We start from the raw sequence: 21,180 nt of genomic DNA, 5'->3' as shown, positions 1-21,180 counted from the left end.
GCGGTCCCACGTGACCGCTGAACAGGGGAAGAGCTGCTGCACCCGGAGACCGTGGGACGGGCAGGGGGAGCGCCAGGAGCCCCGGAAGCAGGTAAGTATGCCTCAGCGCCCTCTCCCCCTCACCCGCCGACCGTGACTCGAGTATAAGCCGAGGGGGCACTTTCAGCCCAAAAATTTGGGCTGAAAATCTCGGCTTATACTCGAGTATATACGGTATATTATTTTTTTGTAGCATTATTAAGTTGGTTGCATATGTGTGCATACATATATATTTTTCTATATGATCCATTTACATCTAGCTGGTCCTAAAGATTTATGCGTCCCTCTGTTCTGTGTTTTGTTCCCACCTGCTCCAATTTTAAATTGATTTATCAAGATTAATTAATAAAAAATATTTTTAACTATATCTGGGTTTTTAGTCGGTGTTCTCATCGTTTATGAATTATCATTACCGATATACCCCATTATATATATCCATGATATACATGCAATAACCAATAGATGGTGATATCGTGTTATATATTCAACACTAATATAATTATTTTGTGTGTATCTTTGAGAATTCTTTTGAATTAATTGCTTTCCACATGTATAAGTAATTTTTTAGCATAATATGTCGTCCTGATCTACCCTGTGACTGTTATTTTTTGGGGGGATCACACTATTTTATTACATCCAATTATATATATTTGTATTTAATCTATGTGGTAAATGTCTACCTTTAATAAAACATTTATATTTTGAGATACATTTTGACTCATGTTCTCCTCATATTTGATCCTTTTGAGTCTGTATTTTTGGATATTTTTGATTGTATATATACTGGTGAATTATATAATCATAAATTAACTGTTGGTTTATCACATCTTTGGGAAGCTGAGTTCAAATTCCCTTGCTACACATAGGCCTGATTACTGCCACACCTGTTCTCACACACCTGTTCTCAATCAAGAAATCACTTAAATAGGACCTTCCTGACAAAGTGAAATAGACCTAAATATCCTCAAAAGGTAAACAACATACCGTGATCCAAAGACATTCTGGAACAAATGAGAAACAAAGTAATTAAGATCTATCAGTCTGGAAAAGGTTGTAAAGCCATTTCTGAAGCTTGTGAGAGCCATTTGTTGTGAATTCTGCTCTTGGGCTCCCTCCGGTGGTTGTAAGTGGTAGCGCTGCTGTCTCTGAATCACAGCATTTATCAGGTGTTTTCACTTTTTGCAATTTGGACAGGGCTATTTAGTCTTGCTTCACCCTTTAGTCAGTGCCAGTTGTCCATTGTTCCTGGAGGATTCACATCCCTGCCTGGTCTCTTCTGCTTTGCAGTTCTTTTCAACAAAGATAAGTTCTGGCCTTGATTTTGCTGTCCACATCCTGTGGTCTTATTGTTCAGTTATTTTCCATGTTTTGTCTTGTCCAGCTTGGTCTGTATAAGGATTTGTTTAGCCAAGCTGGTATCTCTGGAGATGCAGATATACCCTCCATGTATTTAGTTAGCTGTGGAGTTTTTGTATTTTCTGTGGTGGATATTTTCTAGTATTTTATTACTGACCGCATAGTACTCTGTCCTGTCCTTTCTATTTAGCTAGAAGTGGCCTCCTTTGCTAAATTCTCATTTCAGTCTGTGTATGTTTTTTCCCTCTCCTCTCACAGTCAATATTTGTGGGGGGCTGCCTGTTCTTTGGGGATTTTCTCTGAGGCAAGATAGTTTTCCCTTTTCTATCTCTAGGGGTAATTAGTCCTCCGGCTGTGTCGAGATGTCTAGGGAGCGCTAGGTACATTCCACGGCTACTTCTAGTTGCGGTGTTAGGTTCAGGGTCTGCGGTCAGTACAGGTACCACCTTCTCCAGAGTACGTCCCATGCTGCTCTTAGGCCACCAGATCATAACAGCCATTATCCACAAAAGGTGAAAACATGGAACAGTGGTGAATCTTCCCAGGAGTGGCCGGCTGACAAAAATTAACTTTGGAAGTTTTTTTTGGAAGGTGTATGTCCCATTACATCTGGCATAGAGGTAACACAGCTTTTCAGAAAAGGAACATACCAACAGTAAAATATGGTGGTGGTGGTGGAGGTGGTGTGATGGTCTAGGGATATTTTGCTGCTTCAGGACCTGAAAGACTTGCTAGTGTAAATGGAACCAAGAATTATGCTGTCTACCGAAAAAATCCTGAAGGAGAATGTCTGGCCATCTGTTCGTGACCTCACGCTGAAGCACACTTGGGTTATGCAGAAGGACAATGATCCAAAACACACCAGCAAGTCCACCTCTGAATGGCTTAAGAAAAACAAAATTAAGACTTTGGAGTGGCCTAGTCAAAGTCCTGACTTTAATCAGATTGAGATGTTGTGGCATGACCTTAGAAAGATGGTTCATGCTTGGAAACCCTCCAAAGTGGATGAATAGCAACAATTCTGCAAAGATGAGTGGCCAAAATTCCTCCAGAGCATTGTAAAGACTCATTGCCAGTTATCACAAACGCTTTATTGCAGTTGTTGCTGCTAAGGGTAGTCTAACCAGTTATTAGGTTTAGAGGGCAATCACTTTTTCACACAGGGCCCTGTAGGTTTGGATTTCTTTTACCCTAAACAATAAAGACCTTGATTTAAAAACTGCATTTTGTGTTTAATTGTGTTACCTTTGTCTAATATTTACATTTGTTTGGTGGTCTGAAACATTTAAAGGGAATCTGTCCCCTCCCCAGGATGTCTATGACCTATTAATATGGGCATACAGGTAAAAGAAATGTTACACTCGTCCTACCTGTCTGCCTCATATTAATGGTCTTGTTTCTGAGAAATGTTATACTCTTTCTTTATGTTAATGATTTTTTCCAAGCTCTTGTGGTGCTGTTAGAAATCCCTGCCTCCTATCCTTATTGTAATAATTACCCCCATCCCATCAGCATCAGTTCTGGCCCCGGAATTCCATGCCTGCACCCTGCACTCCCTCAGAAATACATACCTCATCATCCCTTCTGTGGGCACTGCATTCAGGGACCTTCTGCGCAAGCGACTTCCGCTCCAGTGACCTCCGGTGTGCGTGCCGATAATATGCTCTCCTCACTTCCTCCCTTCATATTCATTGCCATGTACACATGGTTCCTAGCGATAACTGTGCAGGGAGGAAGTAGGTAGAGCACCTTATCAATGCGCACACTGGAGGTCACAGTGACTCGCTGGCGCCTGCACAGAAGATCCCTGAATGCAGTGCCCACAGAAGGAAGGATGGGGTACAGTTGGTACGGAAAGTATTCAGACCCCTTTAAATTTTTCACTTTTTTGAATTTACCAAATGGCTGCAATGAAACAAAGTTCAATTTTTTCACATTAATGTAGATTCTGCACCCCATCTTTATAAAAAAGAAAAACTGAAATATCACATGGTCATAAGTATTCAGACACTCATATTTAAGTCACATACTGTCCATTTCCTTGTGATCCTCCTTGAGATGGTTCTACTCCTTCATTAGAGTCCAGCTGTGTTTAATTAAACTGATAGGACTTGATTTGGAAAGGCACACGCCTGTCTATATAAGAGCTCACAGCTCACAATGAATATCAGACCAAATGGGAATCATGAGGTCAAAGGAACTGGCCAAGGAGCTCAGAGACAGAATTGTGGCAAGGCACAGATCTGGCCAATGTTACAACAGAATTTCTGCAGTCCTCAAGGTTCCTAAGAGCACAGTGGCCTCCATAATCCTTAAATGGAAGAAGTTTGGGACCACCAGAAGTCTTCCTAGACCTGGCCATCCAGCCAAGCTGAGCAATCGTGGGAGAAGAGCCTTGGTGAGAGAGGTAAAGAAGAACCCCAAGATCACTGTGGCTGAGTGTAGAAGGGGAAGTGCCCCAAAATGTATATCTTTACATAGAGATGTGTTTAGTGCATGTTTTGGGTATATCCCCCACATGTATACCACATGGAGCAAAGCCCCCCCTCCAGCCTGCTGTAAAGCAAAGCTGCCATGAGCTAGAAAAACAAGTTTCATTTAGGACTGAGGGGATGTACCTTAGTAGACAATAGACCGCAACCTCATCCCCCACACCTGGGGCTGGACACACCTCTTTTAGCTGGTCACTTAAAAGGCACATGTCTAAGGGTATGTTTCCACGTTCAGGAAACGCTGCTTGTTTGACGCTGCGCAGCGCTGCAGCGTCAAACAAGCAGTGTCCAGATGTTCCTGCATAGTGGAGGGGATTTTATGAAATCCCGTCTCCACTATGTGTGGAAACCCGCACGCGGCGGCCCTGCGACTACGGACATGCTGCGCGTCTTTTCAGATCGCAGCATGCCCGTACACCTTGCGGGGACGCAGCGTCCCCGCAAGGCATATCACAGGGCCCTATGGGAGCGAGCGATCATCCCGGATGTGAAGAGTTAACACATCCGGCATGATCGCGTCCCATTAAGGGGGCGGGGCTTAGCGCCGAGCGGCTTCGCCGCTGCGGCGATACCGCCGCTGCGGCGATACCGCCGCCCATCCGTAACGTGGAAACATACCCTAAGGAGGTTTCCCCCTTTTGCTAACCATAAGGTTTGATAGTTAATGCAGGAGGAAAACCCTGTCCTTTTACACTGAGCTCCAGAGATGCAGTAGGGAGATGAGAGAAAGTTCCACAAAGTCAACTATCACTGCAGCCCTCCACCAGTCGGGCCTTTATGGCAGAGTGGCCCGACGGAAGCCTCTCCTCAGTGCAAGACAAATGAAAGCAAGCATAAAGTTTGCTAAAAAGCACATGAAGGACTCCAAGACTATGAGAAATAAGATTCTCTGGTCTGATGAGATGAAGATAGACCTTTTTCATGATAATTCTAAGTGGTATGTGTGGAGAAAACTAGGCACTGTTCATCATCTGCCCCATACAATCCCTACAGTGAAACATGGTGGTGGCAGCATCAGGCTATGGGGGTGTTTTTCAGCTGCAGGGACAGGATGACTGGTTGTCACTGAAGGAAACATGAATGTGGCCAAGTACAGAGATATCCTGGATGAAAACCTCTTCCAGAGTGCTCTGCACCTCAAACTGGGCTGAAGGTTCACCTTCCAACAAGACCATGACCCTAAGCACACAGCTATAATAACAAAAGAGTGGCTTCAGAACAACTCTGTGACCATTCTTGACTGGCCCAGCCAGAGCCCTGACCTAAACCCAATTGAGCATCTCTGGAGAGACCTGAAAATGGCTGTCCACCAACGTTCACCATCCAACCTGACGGAACTGGAGAGGATCTGCAAGGAAGAATGGCAGAGGATCCCCAAATCCAGGGGTGAAAAACTTATTGCATCATTCCCAAGAAGACTCATGGCTGTACTAGCTCAAAAGGTTCTTCTACTCACTACTGAGAAAAGGGTCTGAATACTTATGGCCATGTGATATTTCAGTTTTTCTTTTTTAATAAATTTGCAAAAATTACTACATTTGTTTTCTTTTTTTCAGTCAAGATGGGGTGCAGAGTGTACATTAATGAGAAAAAAAAATAAACTTTTTAGATTTTAACAAATGGCTGCAATGAAACAAAGAGCAAAAAATTTAAAGAGGTCTGAATACTTTCCGCACCCATTGTATGTATTTCTGAGGGAGGACAGGGCGTACAATGGAGACAGGAATTTTTTCCAGGCACAGCATACCCCGGAGCCTGGAAGAAATCATGAACATAAAGAAGAATATAACATCTCTCAGCAACAAGACCATTAATATGAGGCATACAGGTAGGACCAGTGTAACATTTCTATCACCTGTATGCCTATATTAATAGGTCATATACGTGAAAGATTCTCTTTAAATGTGACAAACATGCAAAAGAATAGGAATTCAGGAGGGGGGCAAACACTTTTTCACACAACTGTATACCCATAGTGTTGTCTGTCTCCAGGTGACGGCGGCGGAGCCTCTCCTGCTCACAGGGACCGCTGCTATTAATCTAGGACTGGGTTCTGTAACAAGATGGCCACCATTTCATTGCACTGTTGTGATTACCTCCCTTTGAAGACAAATGTAATTTATTTGCTAATTAAAGTTATACGAGAATGTATTCATAATGACAATTTCTTTGTGCATTTTGTTTTCTATTTCTGAAGACCCCTCTAAGTGTTTTGTAGGACTTGCACGTTGAGCACACGGTCACCAACGTGAACTCGGCCATCGCTGTATTCCCGCGTTCGCTGCTTTCTTCCCATTACAGCACCTAGTTCCTCTTGATCTAGCTCTTGTAAATTTCGTACATGGTGAAGAGGAAGCACAGCGGCCATTTGTATCACCAGGTTGTGGGCACAGTCACATTTCTGGGTGGCATCACTGAATGGGTTATCTCATTGACTCAAGTTCTTATTAAAATTGCAAAGTGACTGGAAAAACATATCAACTTTATAATTGACCTCTTATTAAAGATTCTCTCAGGAATTCTCTAGTGTTGTGTCTCTCTATCTAAAGGCAGGGATGGAACAAAGTTATTTGAGAAGAAAGTGTCAAAACTGAAATGTCACCTTAACTTTGGTCATCTTCAGGCTGCCAGATTTTGGACATGCTGGGAGTTGCAGTTTTGCTACAGCTCCTGACAGAGTGCATGTTGCAATTCTCCTAGCCTCCAGCAGAGGGCGCGCTTACACCAGACTCGTTTCCTGTGATGCAGAACAGCTGGGAGGTGTGGTCAGGTGGTGTGGTCACATGACTGTGACGTCACCACTGAGCTGGGCTCCTGGAGGAGCAGGAGGCAGAAGTTTTGCAGGGAGTGCACGTGTTGTGCTGCTCCCGTCATGCTGTGGGGCAGCTGAGGATGGCGGGTAGTTACAGGCTGCTGCTCCTGCTTATTCTGGGCACCGGAGGATGCTGGGAGCTGCTGGACCTCCACTGCAGGGTGTACAACTCCTGCGACTGCAGCTTCAGGCCGGATCTCCAGGGTGAGTGACGTCATGACTGTGGGTGTGACGTCATTTGTTCATGTAGTGCTGTGGAATAAGACCCAGGAGCTGTTACAATCCTGGCTATGGGATGACTGCTCTGGCGAGTGGTCCTCCGCCATTAGTGTACATGGATACCATGAATGTGGCAGTGTTGAGCTTCTCCTGTCCCTACAGCTGATCCCCCACATACAACCCTTCCCATCACACACATTTCTCCGCTTTCACTTTTGCTTCCACGCCTTCCTCCAATACGCATAACTTTACTATTTTATTTTTGTGTTGACGCAGCTGCATGTTATAATTTTTATTTTTTTTATGGGGGTGGATGTGATTAATAATAATAATAATAATAATAATAACAACCTGTCATCTAGCTTTTACTGAAGAAAAAATTATCTTGTGTCTTCCCCTTTAAATCAAAGCTGCTGGGCATCTAATGTTTAATAAATAAATCTAAGCTTAATACTAAATAGTAAGAACAGGTAAATCTGATGGTATAATAGAATGTTCCCAGTGGAATCCCAATATTATAGACAGATACCAGTTTATATAAAGAGACATGAAAAGAAAAAAGGCCCAGTGTATCAGAGTAATGTTATTTCTATAGCGCCAACCCATTCCGCAGCACTTTACAATTGTGCGGAGATATACATAAATGATAAAAGCATCATATAGTAACACATTATTCAGTTACAGGAGGAGTGAGGGTCCTGCTTACAATCTACAGGTCCTTCTCAAAAAATTAGCATATAGTGTTAAATTTCATTATTTACCATAATGTAATGATTACAATTAAACTTTCATATATTATAGATTCATTATCCACCAACTGAAATTTGTCAGGTCTTTTATTGTTTTAATACTGATGATTTTGGCATACAACTCCTGATAACCCAAAAAAACTGTCTCAATAAATTAGCATATTTCACCCGACCAATCAAATAAAAGTGTTTTTTAATACCAAACAAAAAAAACCATCAAATAATAATGTTCAGCTATGCACTCAATACTTGGTCGGGAATCCTTTGGCAGAAATGACTGCTTCAATGCGGCGTGGCATGGAGGCAATCAGCCTGTGACACTGCTGAGATGTTATGGAGGCCCAGGATGCTTCAATAGCGGCCTTAAGCTCATCCAGAGTGTTGGGTCTTGCGTCTCTCAACTTTCTCTTCACAATATCCCACAGATTCTCTATGGGGTTCAGGTCAGGAGAGTTGGCAGGCCATTTGAGCACAGTAATACCATGGTCAGTAAACCATTTACCAGTGGTTTTGGCACTGTGAGCAGGTGCCAGGTCGTGCTGAAAAATGAAATCTTCATCTCCATAAAGCATTTCAGCCGATGGAAGCATGAAGTGCTCCAAAATCTCCTGATAGCTAGCTGCATTGACCCTGCCCTTGATGAAACACAGTGGACCAACACCAGCAGCTGACATGGCACCCCACACCATCACTGACTGTGGGTACTTGACACTGGACTTCAGGCATTTTGGCATTTCCTTCTCCCCAGTCTTCCTCCAGACTCTGGCACCTTGATTTCCGAATGACATGCAAAATTTGCTTTCATCAGAAAAAAGTACTTGGGACCACTTAGCAACAGTCCAGTGCTGCTTCTCTGTAGCCCAGGTCAGGCGCTTCTGCCGCTGTTTATGGTTCAAAAGTGGCTTTACCTGGGGAATGCGGCACCTGTAGCCCATTTCCTGCACACGCCTGTGCACGGTGGCTCTGGATGTTTCCACACCAGACTCAGTCCACTGCTTCCTCAGGTTCCCCAAGGTCTGGAATCGGTCCTTCTCCACAATCTTCCTCAGGGTCCGGTCACCTCTTCTCGTTGTACAGCGTTTTCTGCCACATTGTTTCCTTCCAACAGACTTACCATTGAGGTGCCTTGATACAGCACTCTGGGAACAGCCTATTTGTTGAGAAATTTCTTTCTGGGTCTTACCCTCTTGCTTGAGGGTGTCAATGATGGCCTTCTTGACATCTGTCAGGTCGCTAGTCTTACCCATGATGGGGGTTTTGAGTAATGAACCAGGCAGGGAGTTTTTAAAAGCCTCAGGTATCTTTTGCATGTGTTTAGAGTTAATTAGTTGATTCATAAGATTAGGGTAATAGGTCGTTTAGAGAACCTTTTCTTGATATGCTAATTTATTGAGACAGGTTTTTTGGGTTATCAGGAGTTGTATGCCAAAATCATCAGTATTAAAACAATAAAAGACCTGACAAATTTCAGTTGGTGGATAATGAATCTATAATATATGAAAGTTTAATTGTAATCATTACATTATGGTAAATAATGAAATTTAACACTATATGCTAATTTTTTGAGAAGGACCTGTATAAGGTAATAGGGGGACACAATAGGTAGAACATGCTATGTCTGGTCCGTCCATCATTATAATAAATCAGGGTCTTCATATAAAGCTGCATGATCCGGTCATCAGCTGGGATCTGTGTAGTTACCGTATGCTATTGGGTGCATGGAGGATGTGGAGATCGATGAATAGGTCTGTCTGAAGAGATGTGTTTTTTTAAAGCACACTTAAATACATGGGGGCTAAATAATAGTCGGATCGGCTGAGGGTAGTGCATTCCAGAACCCTGGTGCAGCACGAGACAAGTCTTGGAGACAAAGGCGCAAGGTTTGGATTATGGAGGATGTTAGTCTTAGATCAGTTACAGAACGGAGGGCATGGGAAGGGGATAGACTGGGGATGAGAGAGGAGATGTAGGGTAGTGCAGAACTGTGAAGAGCTTTGTGGGTGAGAGAGAAGTTTGTATTCTGTAGTGGATGGGTAACCAGTGCAATGACTGGCACAGGGTAGAGGAATCGGTGAAGCAGCTGGACAGAAATAGGACCCTGACTGCTGCATTCAGGATGGATTGGAGAGGAGAAAGTTTAGTAAGCGGGAGACGGATCAGAAGAGAGTTGTAGTAGTCCAGATGAGTGAATAAGAACGACAGTAAGAGTTTTTAGTTTCAAATGTGAGAAAATGTTGGGTTCTGGAGAAGTTTTTAAGGTGAAGGTGACATGAGTGAGCGATTGGATGTAGGGAATAAAGGAAAGTTCTGTGTCAACTATAACCCCAAGATAGTGAGTGTGCTGCTGAGGAGTTATGGTTGGGTAAAATAAGAAACTCTGCAATTCTGGAACTAGCATAGAAGTGAATAGAGAAAGCCGCCTGTCTGTTCCCAGCAGGGTGAGACGTTTCTTATAGGGTCCTATTCTGTGTCCATTGCATAAATGTCTGAGATGGAATACCCCTTTAATTTCCCCTAGTGCCTGTGTAGTATTTCCACTTCATGAAGTAAAATTCTATTTTACTTTTTTTTTTTTTTCTATCTGCAGCGTTGGATTGTGACCTTGCTCGCAATGTCTTTGGACAGCACCTGGCTAGGGAGCAGTTGGTGAAGGCCCTAAAAGCCTTTGTGGGGACAGAGCAGCCCAGTAAGCCCCTCGTGCTGTCATTCCACGGCTGGAGCGGAACCGGCAAAACTTTTGTGAGTTCCCTGCTGGTAAAACACCTGTACAAAGATGGAAACAGGAGTCCGTACGTGCATCGCTTCTCTCCGATCCTGCACTTTCCTCATGCCCAGAATGTCAATCAGTACAAGGTGAGCGTTTTATTTATCGCCAGCACTTTACAGACATCATCATCGCTGTCCCCATTGGGGCTCACAATCCACATTCCTTTACATACCAGGAAGAGTTTTCAGCAGGCTTCTTATCATCAGAGGCAGCATTATACTGAGCGGTAACACCTGTATATATGGCTGACACGGGATCCACCAGTCAGGCGATGTCACAGCTCACCTCCTCCCTCCACAATGAACTTTGCACACGCTCATTAGATGCTTCAATGCAAAAGATAGGATTGTTGTGGCTGATGCACATGTTCATTTTTCTGAAATAGGAAGTCAGTGTGAAAACTGCAAGATTTCTTTTTTTTTTTTTTATTTATTTTATACTCAGTGCACATTATGATATAGGAAAAAAATACTCTCAAATTTTTAAACACGTGGCACAGAACCTGATTTACAAAATACGGTAGTTAATGTTACTTGTCTCTGTGGCTAAAGCTGTGTCACTTTCATTAGTCTGATAGTTTAATGTTGTCCCGGTTTATCCAGTAATTGTAGTTTTTGTTAACCATTACTTTGCTGAATAGCTTGACGTGCACTCTAATCGGGAAGGTGACGAGTGCGCAGTAAGTTTGCAGTGAGATAAGTTATCGCTGCAGTAAGAGATGACACATGGCAGGTCACAGTCCAGTGATGGCTACATGCAGATGATGAACAGCTCATAGGCCGCCCTGCTATCTGGGGACATGATGACAGACCCCATGTAACATGCACATGTCCGGCTCATCATACTGTGCTCCTGCAGGAGGACCTGAAGCTGTGGATCCAGAGTAACCTCACCGCCTGCAGCCGCTCCATGTTCTTGTTCGAGGAGATGGATAAGATGCATCCAGGGCTGATCGATGTCATCTCCCCCTTCTTGGGCTCCTCTTGGGTCGTCTTCGGTTCCAACTACAAGAAGGCCATATTTGTATTCGTAAGGTATTGCACGCTTATGTGAAATTCCGACTGTCTATTTTTTAAAAAAAAATGTTTTACTTAAATTCTCCACCCCCTTTTTTTTTTTTTTTTTTTGAGCCATATCAGACCAATCGCACAAATACCATTTAAATGATGCTGTAAAACAGCAGCAATTGGAGAAAGCTCCACTCGCTGCCGTTAGGTGCTTTCTGTGTAACACAGCCAACACTTGACAACCTCTTCTTAAGACAAAGCTCATAACTTTGTAGGTGAGAAAAACTTCTATTAAAGGGACTTTCCTGTGTCGGCCATCATATGTATATCCAATCTCATGCCATGTTGAAGAGTGAGATGGCCAGACATAGAAATACCCTGCTAATAGTAATCATGGGCTAAATAGGTAGAGAAAAGCAACATGACCTGCATTACCCTGGTCTTGGGACCCGGACCGGGGCAGACCAAGCACCCATGGCGGCACTCGAATGCTGGCGTTACACGTGCCTCTTGTGAGTACAAGGTCTCACATGCCATCATGACTGTGTGCTGCCTTGGCTTAATGATCGCAAGAGGCGCTTAGTATGGCGTCATTCGTGTGCCACTAAGGGAGTTTGTTGTACCCCTATTCAGGTGGCATCGAGCAACGAAGTAGACACCGGACCAGGGTAGTTTTGCCCATCTCTTGTAGGTTGTGACAGGGATATATATATATATATATATATATATATATATATATATATATATATATATAATTTTTTTTTTTTTTTTTTTTTTTTTTTTTTTTTTACTTTCTGTAAGTAATCCCATTGATGAATACTACAGTCTGGGAATGGTAGATTGTACTGATCCACCCAGGAATTTAGCATTTTTCTTCATCTTTGTACAGTAATTCGGGAGGAGAAGCCATTAATAACGTGGCACTGAATTTCTGGAGAGAGAGAAAGGACCGAGAGGAGATTCAGCTGAGTGACGTGGCACCGGCTATAACGAAAGATGTGATAGCCGACCAAGAACGTGAGTACAGTGTTATCTGCTGGGGCAATACCTTTCCTTTTTCCTTTCCCTTTCCCTTATGTATTAGGCAGGTGTGGGAAAAAATGCTGCAGATCATGAAAGCTTTCATAATAGAAGTGTTAATAATTTATTATCAATTAACAAGATGCAAAGTGATTGAACAAAAGAGAAATCTAAATCCCATGAGTGTTCGGTGACTGTCCGTCGCCTTCATCACGTCTTCTAGATACTCTTGTCACTTGCACGCTGATTCTGAAGGAACTCGGTAGCAGGTTGTTCCAAACGTCTTGGAGAACTGACCCCAGATCTTCTGTGGATGTCACTTGTGTAAATCCTTCTGTTTCTTCATGTGATCCCAGACAGACTGGATGATGTGAGATCAGGGATCTGTGGGGGCCGGATCATCACTTCCAGGACTCCTTGCTCTTCTTTACACCGAGGATGGAGTACTTGTCCAGCTGCAGAATAAATTTGCAGCAAATCAGATGCCTCCCTGATTGTTATACATGATGGGTAAGTATCTGCCTGTATTTATGAGCGTAAAGAACATGGAGTCCTGGAAGTGATGATCCGGCCCCCCACAGAACCCTGATCTCACATCATCCAGCCTGTCTGGGATCACATGAAGGATTTATACAAGCCTCATACACAGAAGATCTGTGGTCAGTTCTCCAAGATGTTTGGAACAATCTCATGCGGAGATCCTTCAAAAACTGTATACAAGTACCTAGAAGAAATGATGGTGAAAGGCGATCACCAAATATTTGACTTCTCTTTTCTTTATTCACTTTGCATTTAAGAAAATTCTTCTTCTTAGTTGCTCTATGTTGAGTTATTCTAAAAGATTTACTGGGCATCCATTGAGAGAGAAAGAGATTACATAGTTAATAATTAGTACATTATTATTAGAGTTTTATACTTTACTAGCTGTACTACCCGGCTTCGCCCGGGTTAATGACTGCTGTTAGCAAAATAGAATGTGTTAACAAAAATTTATTCTGCACACAAAAACCACAAAACAAATAGATAGAAATGTAATTATTAAAAGGCAAAAACTAAGCTAATAGAAGAATTTCACAACATAATATTAGCTTTGTTATACTGAGAATGTCTTTGTTGCCTATATTAACCAATCAGAGCTCAGATTAATTAACTGTAGCAAAATAGAAGCTGAGCTGTGATTGGTTGCTATTGGCAGCCTGATAAATCCCCAGCCAACAGGAAGCCCACCCCCTGGCAGTATATATTAGCTCACACATACACATACCGTATATACTCGAGTATAAGCCGACCCGAGTATAAGCCGACCCCCCTAATTTTGCCACAAAAAACTGGGAAAACTTATTGACTTGAGTATAAGCCTAGGGTGGAAAATGCAGCAGGTACCGGTGAATTTCAAAATTAAAAATAGATACTCCATACCGTTCATTATGGCCCCATAGATGCTCCACATAAAGCTGTGCCACATATAATGCTCTGCACCGTTCATTATGGCCCCATAGATGCTCCACATAAAGCTGTGCCATATATACAATGCTCTGCACCATTGCCCCATAGCTGTGCCATATATATAATGCTCTGCACCGTTGCCCCATAGCTGTGCCATATAGTGCTCTGCACCGTTGCCCCATAGCTGTGCCATATATATATATAGTGCTCTGCACCGTTGCCCCATAGCTGTGCCATATAGTGCTCTGCACCATTGCCCCATAGCTGTGCCATATAGTGCTCTGCACCATTGCCCCATAGCTGTGCCATATAGTGCTCTGCACCGTCCATTATTGCCCCATAGCTGTGCCATATAGTGCTCTGCACCATTGCCCCATAGCTGTGCCATACAGTGCTCTGCACCATTGCCCCATAGCTGTGCCATATAGTGCTCTGCACCATTGCCCCATAGCTGTGCCATATAGTGCTCTGCACCGTTGTCCCATAGCTGTGCCATATAGTGCTCTGCACCGTCCATTATTGCCCCATAGCTGTTGCTGCTGCTGCAATAAAAAAAAAAAAAAACACATACTCACCTGTCTTGCTTGCAGCTCCTCGGCGCCATCTTCCCGGCGTCTCTCTGCACTGACTGATCAGGCAGAGGGCGCCGCGCACACTATATGCGTCATCGCGCCCTCTGACCTGCACAGTCAGTGCGGAGAGACGCCGGGAAGATGGCGCGACGCCCGGCGTGTGGAACGAGGACAGGTGAATATGTCATACTTACCTGCTCCCGGCGTCCCGCTCCTTCCCCCTGCCTGTCTTCGGTGCCGCAGCCTCTTTCTCTATCAGCGGTCACCGGCACCGCTTCATTAGAGAAATGAATAGGCGGCTCCGCCCCTATGGGAGGTGGAGCCGCCTATTCATTTCTCTAATGAGCGGTCCCACGTGACCGCTCAGGAGAAGAGGCTGCGGCACCGAAGACAGTGTGACAGGCAGGGGGAGCGCCAGGATCGCCGGGACTAGGTAAGTATATGACAGTGCTCACCCGCCGACCCCACCACCGATCATGACTCGAGTATAAGCCGAGAGGGGCACTTTCAGCCCAAAAATTTGGGCTGAAAATCTCGGCTTATACTCGAGTATATACGGTAATAGACAGGTCATGTGACTGACAGCTGCCGGATTCCTATATGGTACATTTGTTGCTCTTGTAGTTTGCCTGCTTATTAATCAGATTTTTATTTTTGAAGGACAATACCAGACTTGTGTGTGTTTTAGGGCGAGTTTCGTGTGTCAAGTTGTGTGTGTTGAGTTTTGTGTGGCGACATGCGTGTAGCAACATTTTGTGTGTCGAGTTGCATGTGACAGGTTAGTGTAGCAAGATTTGTGCATGGCGAGTTTTGCGCGTGGCGAGTTTTATGTGTGGTGCGTTTTGAGTATGTGCAAGTTTTGTGTGAGGCAACTTTTGCATGTGGTGCAACTTTTGTACATGTGGCAATTTTTCTGTGTGTGCAAGTTTTGCATGAGGTGAGTTTTCCATGAGGTGAGTTTTGCACGTGTGGCGAGTTTTGCGTGAGCCTAGTTTTGCATATGGCGAGTTTTGCATGTAGCGAGTTTTGCGCGTTGCGAGTTTTGAGTGGTGACTTTTGTGTTTCGACTTTTATGTGGCGAGGTTGGTGTGTGTGTGGTGAAATGTGTGCTGAGGGTCGTATATGTGTTCGAGCACGTGGTAGTGTGTGGCGCATTTTGTGTTTGTGTTCATATCCCCGTGGTGGTGTGGTGAGTATCCCATGTCGGGGCCCCACCTTAGCAACTGTACAGTATATACTCTTTGGCGCCATCGCTCTCATTCTTTAAGTCCTCATTGTTCACATCTGGCAGCTGTCAATTTTCCTCCAACACTTTTCCCTTCACTTTTTCTCCATTATGTAGATAGGGGCAAAATTGTTTGGTGAATTGGAATGTGCGGGGTTAAAATTTCACCTCACAACATAGCCTATGACGCTCTCGGGGTCCAGACGTGTGACTGTGCAAAATTTTGTGGCTGTAGCTGCGACGGTGCAGATGCCAATCCCGGACATACACACATACATACATACACACATTCAGCTTTATATATTAGATATACCTGTATGTAATCTCCTGTATATAGTATATACCTGTGTGTCATCTCACCTATATATAGTATATACCTGTATGTCATCTCCTCCTATACATAGCATATACCTGTATGTCATCTCCTCCTGTATATACTATATACCTGTAGGTAATCTGCTCCTGTAAATAGTATATACCTGTGTGTCATCTCCTCCTGTATATAGTATATAACTGTATGTCATCTCCTCCTGTATTAGCCCTCGTTCACACGTTATTTGGTCAGTATTTTTACCTCAGTATTTGTAAGCTAAAATGGCAGCCTGATAAATCCCCAGCCAACAGTAAGCCCACCCCCTGGCAGTATATATTAGCTCACACATACACATAATAGACTGGTCATGTGACTGACAGCTGCCGGATTCCTATATGGTACATTTGTTGCTCTTGTAGTTTGTCTGCTTATTAATCAGATTTTTATTTTTGAAGGATAATACCAGACTTGTGTGTGTTTTAGGGCGAGTTTCGTGTGTCAAGTTGTGTGTGTTGAGTTGCGTGTGGCGACATGCGTGTAGCAACTTTTTGTGTGTCGAGTTGCATGTGACAGGTTAGTGTAGCAAGTTGTGTGCAGCAAGTTTTGCGCATGACGAGTTTTGCGCGTGGCGAGTTTTATGTGTGGTGCCTTTTGAGTATGTGCAAGTTTTGTGTGAGGCAACTTTTGCCTGTGTTGCAACTTTTGTGCATGTGGCAATTTTTCTGCGTGTGCAAGTTTTGCGTGTGGCGAGTTTTCCATGAGGTGCGTTTTGCACGTGTGGCGAGTTTTGTATGTGGAGAGTTTTGCGCGTGGCGAGTTTTGAACGGCGACTTTTGTGTTTCTACTTTTATGTGGCGAGCTTGGTGTATGTGTGGTGAAATGTGCGCTGAGGGTGGTATATGTGTTCGAGCACGTGGTAGTGTGTGGCGCATTTTGTGTGTGTGTTCATATCCCCGTGGTGGTGTGGTGATTATCCCATGTTGGGGCCACACCTTAGCAACTGTACAGTATATACTCTTTGGCGCCATCGCTCTCATTCTTTAAGTCCCCCTTGTTCACATCTGGCAGCTGTTAATTTGCCTCCAACACTTTTCCTTTCATTTTTTCCCCATTATGTAGATGGGGGCAAAATTGTTCGGTGAATTTGAAAGCGCGGGGTTAAAATTTCACCTCACAACATAGCCTATGACGCTCTCGGGGTCCAGACATGTGAGTGTGCAAAATGTTATGGCTGTAGCTGCGACGGTTCAGATGCCAATCCCGGACACACACACACACACACACACACACACACACACACACACACACACACACACACACACACACACACACACACACACACACACACACACACACACACACATTCAGCTTTATATATTAGATTGCTCACTGTTATTTCAGCAAGTTTTGCAAGCCAAAAAAAAAAAATCAACAGTGTAATATAATCTAAGAAATTGTTTAATAGGTCTGGGATATATATATGCCTCTTTATTCACTTAAAAGCCACTTCTCTTTCCAATCTTCTCCCCCCAAAAATAAATTCATGCTCAAAAATGTCTAAAATCCGTTCTGACTTTCTTCTCATAGAAGGATCTGATTACATGGTCATAGAAGTCTATGGCGGGGAGAGAAGCAAAGGAACTTGCAAAAACCTTCATAGCTGGATTACCAGCTACACTGCTTAGTACTAGTGTCCTCTATGCTGTTGCCACCAAAACATAGGGGAGCAGGATCTCCTCTTTTCTATTGTAGATAATGTCCATCTATTAATTCAGACTGGGAATAGGAAGTGGAACAAGGAGAAGGGTAAACTGGTGAATAATGCAGGATGCAAGTCATGTAATGGCTGGAACCTTCTACCTGCCGGCATCCTTGACTCCTCTTTTGAATAAATGGCTTGTCGCATCGCCCCAGGACTGCAAATCAAAAGAGGGGAAGGGGTTACCAGTAGGCCTCACATCCTGCGGCCACATAAAAGCTGACCTGGCCACGGAACCAGGGTCGCTCCTACCTCTGTAATGGGGAAAATCTGTATTTACTGAAGACAGATTTAAAAAAAAAATTTGAAAATGACAGATTGATGCAGTAGGATAGTACCAAGTTTCTTATTTCACATGTATTATTGATTTTTGTGGGGGAAAAAAATGACGGATACTCTTTAACTGCTTTTTGGTTTGCAGCATCTACCGCAAATGTTTATGGTAACTATGACTCAAATGAACATAATATGTCAAATATCAAATGAATGAACACTGGGGAAGTGTTATTTGAGCAGGTCCTATATCTGCTTATGTTTCTCCTAGATGGTTTCTGGCAGTCTGAGATCATGAAGCAGAATCTCATCGATGTCATTGTGCCTTTTTTACCGCTCCGTCCCAACCACGTGCGGCACTGTGTGCGCAGCGAGCTGGAACAGATGGGACTTGCGTCGGAGGAAGACCTGGTACATTCAGTAACGGACAGTCTGGTTTATTTCCCAGAAGAGGAGAAAGTTTTCTCGTCCACTGGCTGCAAAACTGTAGCATTCCGGATCGACTACTATTTATAAAGAGGAAAAAACAGATCTGCGCTGGTTCGATACTGACCGGAAAATAGGCGCACACTTTTGGTTTACAGAAGAAGCCTCGTTAGATGGTGCCAATTCTGGAAGTGGCACCTGTGTCTTCCAGTTACATACAATAGTTCACCAAGTGCAGAAATTCTGCATAGATTCACATCTAATTGACTGGACTGCTTAAAGGGATTGTCTGGGACAAGAGCTGCAATACCAGACACAGCCTACGGACAAGAGTGGCGCTGTTTCTGGGTGGGTGTGCATATGTCTTAATTTAATTTTTTTTAACCTCACATTGCAGACTTCACCCTTTTTTTATGAGATTTATAGTCACAGACCGAAATCAGAATTTGATCCAAAAAGTAGTAAGAGGCTTTCTATGTATTTATTTACTTTTTTTTCCTTGGTTAAAAGCCATTCCTGGCCCTAAAGTCAAAATATGTATAGAAAAAGAGCATGAAACTGCCTCGTATGAACCAGGTCTCATGTTGGGTTTACATGCTACAATTTTGGTTGCATTCTGGTTTAAATTGGGTTACTCCCATCTTCATAGATGAATATTGTTGGCTAGTGCCTGTAAATATTAGTAAATTTGCAATTTATCGCTTATTAAAATTTTCAGCCGTTCTTGAGATATTAACACTTTTGTTTACAGCTCGATGTCTTGGAGACCGACCACCGCTGCTAGACAGTACGCAGTGCTTACAAGCTCTTCTCTGTTGAGCTTGTAAGCACTGTTTTTGAAGTTGGCCAGGATCGCTGGAGCACGCTATTACCTCGTAACCCTGACAACTTTAGTGGTTGCAAGCTGGACAGCAGCGGTGGTCGGTCTTCTAGGCAACGAGCTGTAAACTAGAAAATTGTTAATATCTCAAGAATGGCTGAAAAGTGTAATAGTAACTAAATTGTAAAAGTGCTATATGATTATCTACCTCTGAAGATGGGAATAATGCTTTAAATCAATGTCCAGAATTAGAAAAATATCAGCTCCATGTAAGTGATTAGAGCTGAGCTGCACTACCGTGCACAACCCATGGTCAGAAGTGGCGCTGTTTTAGAAAGACAGCAGCCATGTTTTTAGATGTCTGAAAATTTATACTTTTAGTAGATTTCATGTGCAAGAGGAAGCCATGGGCAGCTGCTCCTTTCCCCCATCCCGAGCATATAAGGATTGGTTGTCGAAATTCATCATCTGTTGGTGTAATCAGGAGACCCCCATACACACAAGAGTCGTTCGGCCTCCCCAAAATCAGCAGGTTGGCAACTTTATACTGATGCATATGGGGGTCTCAATTTTTGGTTCACTGGGACGTAAACTGGAGACCCTCGTGCGTTTAATATTAGTCTTCTCTAAAACTCCGTATCGGTGCTTTCTGTGAAAGGAAATGAAATGTGAAGCCGCTGTTTATTGTAGAATTCTTCTCTAATATTCTGGTCCCATATAATTTTACTTATCATAAATATGGAGCCTGCACTGTGCCAGCCAGAGACCGCATACAGATGGTGGAATAGCACAAAGGACTGTATGCTTCCAGTGTCGATGACCCATCTGTGGGGGTCTAACATTCAACACCTCCACCGATCTGTTGTCACCATGTCCCACGGTGGGTGGAAGTACACGGTGTATAAAGCCGGAGCATCACGGCTCCGTATACTAAATATTGCACACACATTCTTATTTACTTCAAAGACCGGGTGTCGGACATATCCTAAGGATATGACGTCCATATTGCAGCTGTGGACCACTATTTTAAAGGGAATGCATCATCATCAAAAGATCTATTGTCTAAATTGTTTTTTGTATTAAATGTTTCTCCCCCCCCCCCCCCCCCCACCCCAACTTTTTCTCTGGCCACTGGGTCACTGTAGACCATAACTTTCTATTGTGTCAAGAAACAACACATGTACATAGTGCCAGAGTTATATTGTGGCTGTTTTTTTTTTTTTTAAATCATCTAACGAGTGTGTGCAAAGGTCATTATGATGATGATGATGAGGAGGAGGAGATGAGCTGTGACATAACACAGGATCCATCAATCACTGCAGGTGATCAGATGTGTATAGAGTCATTGATATCCTGCCTCTGATGATAACGAGCCTGCTGAAAAAGGACTGGAAGTATGAGTTTAAAGTAGCACAAATGTGAAGATTGTAAGATTACTTTTTTTTTCTCGTAAAGATCATGATATAAAAAAAATAATAAATCTGCCAAAATTAAAAAAAAAAAAAAAAAAAAAATTGACTTAAGCAAACTCATTTTCTGATGATGCGTACTCTTTTTAGGTAAGATTTATCTGATCACTGGTAGTCTGAGGGTATGTGCACACGTCAGGATTTCTTGCAGAAATTTTCCTGACAAAAATGGGACATTTCTGCCAGAAATCCGCATGCGTTTTTTGTGCGGGTTTTTTTTTTTTTTTTTTTGCGTCTTTTCCCAATGCATAGAATAGCAGGAAAAACGCGGAAAATCCGCAAAACTAATTAACATTCTGCTTTTTTTACCGCAATGCGTTTTTTTCGTGGAAAAAAACGCATCATGTTCACAAAAATTGCAGGATGCATTCTAAATGATAGGATGCATAATGTATGCGTTTTTAATGAGTTTTTAT

General features: G+C 43.2%; 1 protein-coding gene across 1 annotated transcript; it reads left to right on the top strand.

Annotated features, from left to right (window-relative positions):
* Positions 1–6,533: 6,533 nt before the first annotated feature.
* On the top strand, positions 6,534–20,385 carry TOR2A (torsin family 2 member A). The gene is made up of 5 exons (XM_077283724.1): positions 6,534–6,903; positions 10,255–10,520; positions 11,293–11,468; positions 12,331–12,458; positions 18,321–20,385. The coding sequence occupies exons 1-5, from the start codon at positions 6,780–6,782 to the stop codon at positions 18,563–18,565; spliced, it is 939 nt and encodes a 312-aa protein (XP_077139839.1). The 5' UTR covers positions 6,534–6,779; the 3' UTR covers positions 18,566–20,385.
* Positions 20,386–21,180: the final 795 nt, after the last annotated feature.

This window comes from Ranitomeya variabilis, chromosome 2 (assembly GCF_051348905.1).
Source record: "Ranitomeya variabilis isolate aRanVar5 chromosome 2, aRanVar5.hap1, whole genome shotgun sequence".
In the NCBI taxonomy this organism is placed as follows: Eukaryota; Metazoa; Chordata; class Amphibia; order Anura; family Dendrobatidae; genus Ranitomeya; species Ranitomeya variabilis.
Note: the sequence above shows the minus strand (reverse complement) of the source record. Positions and strands in the feature narration are given on the sequence as shown.